Source organism: Gallus gallus, chromosome 2 (assembly GCF_016699485.2).
Source record: "Gallus gallus isolate bGalGal1 chromosome 2, bGalGal1.mat.broiler.GRCg7b, whole genome shotgun sequence".
Classification (NCBI taxonomy): domain Eukaryota; kingdom Metazoa; phylum Chordata; class Aves; order Galliformes; family Phasianidae; genus Gallus; species Gallus gallus.
In genome coordinates, this window is record NC_052533.1 from 79,967,691 (window position 1) to 79,977,698 (window position 10,008).

General features: G+C 42.7%; 1 protein-coding gene across 1 annotated transcript; it reads left to right on the top strand.

Moving 5' to 3' along the window:
- The first annotated feature begins 3,652 nt into the window (after nucleotides 1-3,652).
- LOC121113086 lies at nucleotides 3,653-5,683 on the top strand. Its single transcript, XM_040695996.1, has 2 exons — nucleotides 3,653-4,381; nucleotides 4,502-5,683. The coding sequence occupies exon 2, from the start codon at nucleotides 4,591-4,593 to the stop codon at nucleotides 5,536-5,538; it is 948 nt and encodes a 315-aa protein (XP_040551930.1). The 5' UTR covers nucleotides 3,653-4,381; nucleotides 4,502-4,590; the 3' UTR covers nucleotides 5,539-5,683.
- Nucleotides 5,684-10,008: the final 4,325 nt, after the last annotated feature.

Genomic DNA, 10,008 nt, shown 5'->3' on the forward strand with positions numbered 1-10,008 from the left:
GTTTCAGTCTGTTTACTTTGCATTTGACTGAACTTTGGATATTGCCAATTTCACAGCAAATGACTACCCACTGGCAGGAACAGGGAGCAGTGATAATCGTGATTCCAGCTGTCACATTTCTTCTCCTGAGGAGCTCTGGGACAATGAAGTTGCTTTTTGCCCTTTTTTATGAGCTGTGCCCAGCACATAAAAAGAGCTATTGAGACTTTTGCCACTGGGTTCTATTGGCAACCTTCTTCAGAGCTTACTATTGCTGGTACCTGCCTTATGCTTATACCTTATGTGAGAGAATTAGCAGGTAATAAAGATGGCAGGAGAAACAAGGAAAATCAAACCCTTCCAGCTCTCCCAGAAAACAGGTTAATGCCAGAATCACCTCTTTTACTACTCTCCAAAAAGGAGCTTAATGTCTGCTTTATCCCAAACACAGTGAAGCACTTTTCATACAGATTTAGCCCTGGATGCAGACATAACACCGTGGAAAGCTGACTACTCATGTAAGGGCACACCTGTAGAAAACAGCTTAGAGATATCTTTGTGACAAACCAAAGGCAGAGTTCTTGATCAGCCAAATCCTTTTTGAGATTCTCAGAGCCTTCTATACAGTCACAATAGGAATCACTGAAATGTCATTTAGTGCAGCACTAGACAGGTAAACTTGCTGCTGTCTCAGAAACAAATGGGAAACATTCTGAAAAAAAATTAAAAGGAGTAATAAATAACACCATGTTCCTGGGAGATAGTAGTGGCAAAGAGGAAGAATAAAACACTTCTCATTTGCAGGAATTATTGGAAGTGAGAAGACTCATTGCACCTTCATTCCTTTTTTCAGAGACTGCAGAATCCTGTGATGTTCTTCACACGAGGAGTCCAAACCTACCCCCCTAGAAAAGTAAAGCTAGGTGTGCCTGTAAATTTTAGGAGGATTTTGGCTGAAAATACAACAGTACCAGCCAGCTCTGCAAAGTATTTCATCTGTAATCTGCTGGAGCCATAATGAACACTTTGTGTTCCAGCTGTCTGGCTCAAGCCTATCTAACATTCAAACTGAGCTGTATTAATCAAGAATGAACTAAATTATTTAATTCAAAATTCAGATATTGAACACATTGAAATGAAAAAAAACAAAAACAAAAAACAAAAAAAATAGGCAGTTAAAGACATAACAGCAAATGTCTTTACCTGCAAGCATGAACTGTCTGGCTTCAGCGGAGCTATTAGTGTGAGGGAGCAGCAGGTTTTCGTTACATTGCCACTTCTGAGACTATTGCAAATTGAGGCACCTCTGCTGAAGTCAGTCACTGCATATCTGCAAGGTGAGACAGAGATTTCTGCCACCTGCATGATTAAAACACAGCCACCCTAGGAGTATTGAAGTCCTAATCTAACACTGTTCTCAGCAGAGATGCTGGCAAATATGACAGATGTGGTGGTTTTTGAAAAGGAGTACACAACAGCCAATCACTATCTTGTTGACCAGACTAAGGTGCAACAGCTGTGCAGAAGTGTAAGCAAGTTCTTCAACTAAATGCCTCAGAAGTCTTTTTGATACAGTATGTCTAGTGTAGAGATTCCCTCTATTGCCCATAAATTGGACTTTCTTGATGTTTAAATTGGAAAACAAACATCCTTTTTTCTAAAATTATGTTTGAGTTGTTCGATAACAAAACTTTTGGTTAAGCTGTAACAAAATAAATATCCAGGGTATTAAATAATGTATTGATATAAATCTGATTAAAGAGCTGGAGATAAGAAACAAGAATTGTACATTTTGCAATAAAAAGAATGTGACCAGCAGGTCAAGGGAGGTGATCCTGCCCCCCTACTCTGCCTTGATGAGCCCACATTTAGAATACTGTGTCCAATTCTGGGCTCCCCAGTTCAAAAAAGGCAGAGAACTGGAGGAATCCAGTGAAGGGCCACAAAGATAAAGGGCCTGGAGCATTTCCCTTATGAGAGACCTGGCTCTGTTCAGCCTGGGGAAAAGAAGATTGAGAGGGGAATCTGATTAATGTTTATAAATATCTAAAGGGAAGTAGGAGGCAAATGGATGAGGCCAGGATCTTCTCAGCTGTGTGTAGTATTCGCACAAGGAACAATGGCCTAAAACTTGAACATAGGAAGTTCCATACAAATATGCAGAAGAACCTCTTTATGGTAAAGGTGACAGAGTGCTGGAGCAGGCTGCCCAGAGAGGCTGTGGAGTCTCTTTCCGTGGAGATATGCAAGACCTATCTGGGCACCTGCCTGTGTGACCTACTGTAGGAAACCTGCTTTAGCAGGAGGTTGGATTCAGTGATCTGGGGTCCCCTTCTAACCCCTGCAGTTCTGTGATTCTGTGACTCTATGGTTTAGCTATTAATTAGTATGCTTATGAAAGTTATGAAAGATTTAAGAAATAATGAACAAGATGTAAAATAAGATCTGAAATAAGACATGAAACTAAACTGAAGACAGAAGATATTTGAACAGTTTGTTAGCATGGTTTCTGGTGTGTGAATTCATTATTTTTCTTTGACTATGCCTGGATAAAAAGACCAATGATTTTGAATTTTATAAGTATAAAAGACTAACTCTCCACAGTTTCTATTTAACAGATCCTTTGACTTTAAATGAAAATGATCTGGTCAAAATAATGCTAGAAGAGACAACTATAATCGAGAACAACTGAACAGTAATATAAATCTGCCCATCGCAAAAACTTATTAAATCAACTTTACTGCATTGTAAATACTATATGTGTTATACGATAACAGCATTTCAGGACGCAAGGAAGGACGGCAAAGATGATGAAATCTTGTGCCAGTCTTCTATATTCATGTAGATAAAGGCTGGAAAAAATATTCTTCCCTTTCACACAAGTATTGTAAAAATATTTTTTTTTAAATCAAGTTGGGGTTGAAATTAACTAAGCCAGCTATATTCTTTTTCACAGTATTCTTTTCAGTACAATTTCTTCCCTCCTTAACCTTTAACAAAATAAACAATGAGAGAATTGCAACAAGAAGTGCGGATATAAATTTGAGTACAATTCTGGACACAGCAAATAAGAATTTTGCATTTATCTATTAACTTGTGTTATTATGACATATATAAGAAAAAATGAACAAGATGTAAAATAAGATCTGCCTTTTATGTCTCTGAAAAAATATACATTAATAATTATTCGATTATTAGATTTATATAGAATTATATACAAAAAGCAGCATTTATTCATGAACTGAGCAGAGACTGAATTAAAAACAAGTATGTCAAGCGTGAGGTGTGTTGCAGTGAGATGTCACGTGCTGCATACACAATTTGTTCTGAGAGGTGCACACTATGAGAGTACCCTCTGTGTGAAAGAGATCCTTTGTAAATTCAGAGGCAAAAGACAATGCAAAACATTTGCTGGAACTAAGCCACGAGAAGCAAGGATGCTCGTATATGGCAAGACATATGCTTAAACCAAAAGCTTAGAAAACTTCTGAAAACTCTATCATGCTTAGAGAATTTAACAAAAAAAAAAGTACTCAACAGGAAAGTCAGCATACCTGCAAATACTCCTCAAAAAAACACACATATCTGCATCTGCAATATCGATAAACTGCAAAAAATAAAGTATTTTCAAAAATAAAAAACTATAATATTCCAAAGGCTTGCCAAAAGTTCAGAGAGATTCTAAAGTAGCTTGTTTGGGATGAAATAGTCCTTCAAGGCAAAAGCGAATGCCTGAAATAGAACAAAATCTCGGAATCACAGAATGGCATGGGTTGGAAGGGACCTCTGGAGATCATCTGCTGGAGCAGATCCTGTGGAGTAGATTGCAGAGGAAAGCGTGAACAAATACCCTCCTGTGGTATGCGCATATGGTATAAAAAGCAAGCCCGGCATAAAGATGACCGCCGATTTGTATTGCGTTCAAAACGGAACAGGCAACAAGTGACTCTCAAAATTTCAGGAAGTTTAAACAGGTCACAAAAGTCGGATTAGTGTGGAGATAATGAACGCGCAACTTTTATTTTTCCAAATTTGTGACAAACACAAAGGAAAATCACAGAAGGCTGGAGGGTGATGAAAGCCCAGGCTGGTGCCCAAATGCATGCAGCCATTGGCTGTGAGGTCACCGAGCAAGAAGGGGTTGTGACATCAGCGAGAGATGATTGTGGTCTCACAGGCCCTTGCTGTATAAGCTCAGGTGCTGGCAAAGCCCAGCGTGCACTCGTGCCTGGACTCCAGTCGAGCACAGCTGCGAGACTTGGACCCGCTGAACGAGGCCTTGGTTAGGTTGTGCTGTTCTCGGGGCGGCAGTTCTTGGTGCCCATCCTACAGCATCTTCATTTCCCCAGCCCTGCCTGGCTCAGGTAGCTGGGGCCTAGCGGGGTGTGCTGCAGCAGCAGAGGTGAGTGGGATGGGGACACGGCCTCAAGGTGGCCAATAGGGAGCAGGGCCTGGGAGGGTTTGCCGCTGAGGGACGCCTGTGGCAGAGAGTGACCGCAGTCTCTATCTTTCTTCTCTGCAGTTTGTCATACCTCCTGCCCACTGCAGCACCGGTGAGGGGAGCAGCTTCCCAGGCTCAGCTCTCCCCAGCCCACCGCACAGCCCGGGGCCATGGAGGTGGCATCTGACTGGACCTGCCCCATCTGTGGGCAAAGTCGCGAGGATGTCGCCTACGTGACCCCCTGTTCCCACCAGCTTTGCTATGGCTGCGCGTTCTGGTGGGCGATGAAGAAGCCAACGTGTGCCGTGTGCGGGCACAAAACAAAAACCATCCGATACTCGGTGAGGTCGGATGATGATTACATGGAGTGTCCTGTCCCGCAGCCTGCAGGACACTCGGGCAGCGGCCTGCAGGGTGAGCAGGGGCCTGCAGAGCCAGTGCTCATCGCACCGGAGCACAGCTTCCCGCCCGAGGTCTGGGCTGCCTTTTTCGAACAACACCCGCAAGACCTCGAACCCCTGTTCCAGTGGCTGCAAGAAGAGATTGAGACAACGATCTCTGGCAGCGAGTGGTGGGAGGTGTTTGCCAGACAGTGCACCGTGGTGGGCTTCCTTTGCACATACGGGCTCAACCAGGTGGCCTTGCTGAGGGTGCTGCAGCCACTGACCAAAGAGCACACAGCGCCCTTCGTGAGGCGGCTCATCACCACCGCTGCAGCCCTGTACGGCCCAGAGATCCGCCGGCAGCGGGACCATTCTGCAGGAGGGCAGGAGGACAGAGCCGCAGCCGCCCGTAGCACCACCACCTCCCACCAAGGGCCTCCTGCCTCTCGCCCAGGCCGCTGTGCCAGCCCTGCAGGCCTCAGCAATGCGGAGCTCCCAGGCGCCCTTCGTGAGGGTCCAGGACACCCCACCACCAACGCTGTGTCCTCAGAGGAGCCACGGGAGGAGCAGGAGCAGATGGAGGCAGCAGGTCCCTCCACTCGGCACAAGAAGCCCTCGGCCCGTGGCAGGGAGCGCTTGCCCGGGGGGCCCCGGCGCCCCCTGAAGAGGAAGGCCCGCAGCAGCCCCCGGGATTCATCTCCGCCCCGCAAGAGGGGGCCTCGGCGGCAGCACTAGACCAGCAGCCCGCCGCCGGGCGCAGCGTGTCTCAGGCAGAGTGGGAGGCCAACATCTAACTCCCTCTCTGCTGTGGAGAAAAAATAAAAATGTTTAAAAATTTTAAAACAAAAACCCAAAACTCTCTGTATTATTGACATGGCTGTTGGGGTTGCTCTCTCTATCCATTCTGATTTCTGCATCTTCTGTTCCTGGGCGAGGCGGACCATCGTGCTGTAAGTTTCTTTCCTTCTTCCAGAAACCAGCCGGTCTTTGCAATGCTAATAAGACAAGCGTGGGCCATTTCCACAGGTGGTGGCCTTGGTTAATATGAAGGAACATCCTCTGAGTACAGAAGATTCTTGTGAATAGATTTTTTTTCTCCCGTTAGTACTATTACTACTGGTCATTAGTTTAACAAAACTACTGACCCTGTACATAAGTTGTCTGCTTTTCTTTGTTCTTCTTTCTCTTTAATTAAACAGGTACATGATGGACTGGGAAGGCAGGCACAAATTACTATATATTATTAAGTTTTTGGTCTGGTGGGGTTATTAGTACTCAATATTTCAATATATGAAATTCACACATCTATCTGCCTATCAGACTAGATTACACACTCTACAGCACTCAAGAGACAGAAGACCAATACCAACTAATAGGCCATCAGGACATCTTTAAAGTCTGGCGTAATTTTCTTTTTGCCTCTTAAGTTATGTTAGCTTATAAATTTATTCTTCAGGGTTTTGATATGAGTAGAGGAAAAAATGGAAAACTCCCTTAAATCACAGAGACCTTTCACTTTAGGAAAGGGAAAATCCTGAATAATAACTTTTATTTTTTTGAGAAAAGTGTAATACTCAGAGGGATTTACTGCAGTGTATAATTATAACACACATATTCTTTTTTCTAATTCAGATTCATCACAGATACATAATATAAGAAATATGAATGCAGTGGCCTGACATAGGAAAGCATTATAGGACAAACAAAAGGAGCAATTTGTACATCTCTTTACTCCTGCTTCGTATCAGGTGTAAGTCATCGAGGTGCCTTGTGTGTCTATAGATGGCACCGCAGTGGGCCATTTGCTTTACACAGAAACTTCTGGATGTTGCAAAGTTAAGAAGAAAGAGGATGTTGGGTTAGATAAAAGACAACAGTGGTAAGTCTGAAGAATATAAGATGGAAAAGCTGACCAGAAAACTGGCTACAAATAAACGTTTATAAGTAATGAACTTAAGTCAAGAGATTACACAAGGATTGACCTTAGGCATTAATATTTGGGCATCTTCTCTCATTAATTTTATCTGAGAGTAATTCTGGTCCAGTTATGAACCATCATAATATTAATGATCCATCAGTACATTTTGCATTGAATTCCTTCAACCTAAAATCTGACTGAGGTGAATTTTTTGTTGAAACTCTATGTTATTTTTGAAAATGATGTTGATGATTAATTACCACGTCTAGAAAATTTGTAATATATTCCTGAAAACATTCTAATAATAAAAAAGTAAGTATGTTCAAATTCATTGTAATTGACTATTTTGTGACAAGATATTATTTTTTTGAAACAAATTATTTTCACTGAATTTTCTAAAGCTATGAGTAAACTACATCCAAGTGAAATTATTTGGTGAAATGAAAGGGTTTATTTATTAAGGATTTAATAATAAAGATCAGGTCAACCAGAGTCTATTTTTTATACTATTAATTATTTTATGTGATGCAGCTTTGCTAATGAAATGAATTAATAAGGTCTTCCTTGTTGATCCCAATGCTTTGTCAGAGGTTACATGTGGGTAACCTCTGTGCATATCTTTGGGGAGATATTTTATATTTGGAGAATAAAATTGTCTTCTCTTAACTTCCTAGATAGTATCATGCTGAAATTAACTGTGTATGTGGTGTTTATTTCTTGCTGATCAATTTTAATAACATACAATCATTTTAAATGGTTTTATTTTATTTTATTTTAATAACTATTACCAAAGCATATTTTCTTAGACCTTGCACATTAGCCTTCTGTATCACATATCCAGTACACATCCCCACTTTTTGAGACTGATCAACAAAAGTGAATGGTGAAGATTCAGGTAGAAATACTGATAATATTCCCATGCACAACTTGGAAGTTCTGTATTTTACTGTGCTTGAGTTTTATGGCTGCTTACCTTGCTATTCCCTGCAGTGGAGGTTGTGCATTAGAAATCTCAGAAAGGACAATAAAAAGGAAAAAAATAAAAAATGCACAGATCTCCTTTACAGTTCAAATTCCTTTGTGTACCATGTACTGAATATATTATTCCTGCTTTCACTAATACTACATTTACATGTTCCTTTAGTTTGTATGTCACAGTAAAGATACATGGGAATATCATATCCTGAAATATATGCTAAAAGAAAAATTATGTCTCAGAATCAGTACTTTATAACTGTTGTTTTCACAGGAGAGATATTAGGCGTAGTATAGAATCATAGAATTGCTAAGGTTGGAAAAGACCCACAGGATCATCCAGTCCAACCATTCACCCTTCACCAATGGTTCTCACTAAACCACATCCCTCAACACAACATCCAAGCGCTCTTTAAACACCACCAGGGTCAGTGACTCCACCACCTCTCTGGGCAGCCCATTCCAGTGCCTGACCACCCTTTCAGAGAAGTAGTATTTCCTAACGTCCAGCCTGAACCTTCCCTGGTGCAGCTTGAAGCCATTCCCTCTAGTCCTGTCACTAGTCACCCGAGAGAGGAGGGTGACCTCCAGCTCACTACAACCTCCCTTCAGGTAGTTATAGAGAGCAATAAGATCTCCCCTGAGCCTCCTCTTCTCTAGACTGAACAATCCCAGCTCCTTCAGCCGCTCTTCATAAGGCCTGTGCTCCAGACCCCTCACCAGCTTTGTTGCCCTCCTCTGGGCACGCTCCAGGGCCACTATGTCTTTCTTACAGTGAGGGGCCCAAAACTGGACACAGTACTCGAGGTGCGGCCTCACCAGTGCTGAGTACAGGGGGATAATTACTTCCCTGTTCCTGCTGGCCACAATATTTCTGATACAAGCCAGGATGCCATTGGCCTTCTTGGCCACCTGGGCACACTGCTGGCTCATGTTCAGTCTAGCGTCAATCAACACCCCCAGGTCCATTTCCTCTACATAGTCTTCCAGCCACTCTGCCCCAAGCCTGTAGCGCTGCCTGGGGTTATTCCGGCCAAAGTGCAGGACCCAGCATTTGGTCTTGTTGAATCCCATCCCACTGGCTTCAGCCCAGCTATCCAGCCTATCCAGATCCCTCTGTAGGGCCTCGCTACCCTCAGGCAGATTAACACTTCCAGCCAGCTTGGTGTCATCTGCAAACTTACTGAGGGTGCACTCAATGCCTTCATCCAGGTCATCAATAAAGATATTAAACAGGACAAGCCCCAGCACCGACCCCTGGGGAACAACACTCGTGACCAGTCGCCAGCTGGATTTAACTCCATTCACCACCACTCTCTGGGCCCGGCCCTCCAGGCAGTTCCTTACCCAGCCAAGAGTGTATCTATCCAAACCACGGACTGCCAGCTTCTGCAGGAGAATACTGTGGGAGACAGTGTCAAAGGCTTTGCTGAAATCTAGGTAGACTACATCAACAGCCTTTCCCTCATCCATCAGACGGGTCACTAGATCATAGAAGGAGATCAGGTTGGTCAAGCAGGACCTGCCCTTCGTGAACCCATTCTGGCTAGGTCTGATCCCCCAGTTGTCCCACACGTGCTGCGTGATCTCCCTCAAGACAATCTGCTCCATAATCTTTCCCGGCACTGAGGTCAGGCTAACAGGCCTGTAATTCCCCAGATCCTCCCTGCAGCCCTCTTGTAGATGGGCAGCCCTTCTTGTAAATGACATATTTTTAAATCTCAAAATGCTATTGTATCTATAGCTGCTTTTTAGGTATAAGTTCATTATGAAACTCTTTGTCTTTTTTCTTCACTTTAAGCTGGTAAATATACAATCTTCACAAACTTTGTAATTTGGCACTAGCTGATCTCAAAGTATTGACTAAAACTAACAAATATTATTCTTATTTTACAGCGTTCTAAAGTAAAGCAAAAATTAAGTAGCATCCTCAGTGCCACAGGATGACTGAGGAGAGTAAAAAAGTAAATCCTTCCCATCCTAATGGTAGCATTCCTACTGATTTCCACAGGCTTTTCAATCTTAGTTGTTAAATCCATTGACAAACCTAATGCACATACACTGTCATTTCAAGATTTCTTTTTTTTTTTAAGTGGCAATTTAAAGAAAAGTATTCTTGTGGAAAAAAAAATCTGCCTTTTTACTTTACTGTGCTGCCATCTGAAAGCAATTTTCTAGGCTTCTTTAAAATATTTTGAATTGCTGCGTGGGGAGTAGTTTCTCTCCTGTTATTGCTTTAAATGAACTCCACTGTACTAAGTCAGGAAATGATCATTTCAACTTTCCCAAGCAACCAAAAAGCCTATACCTCT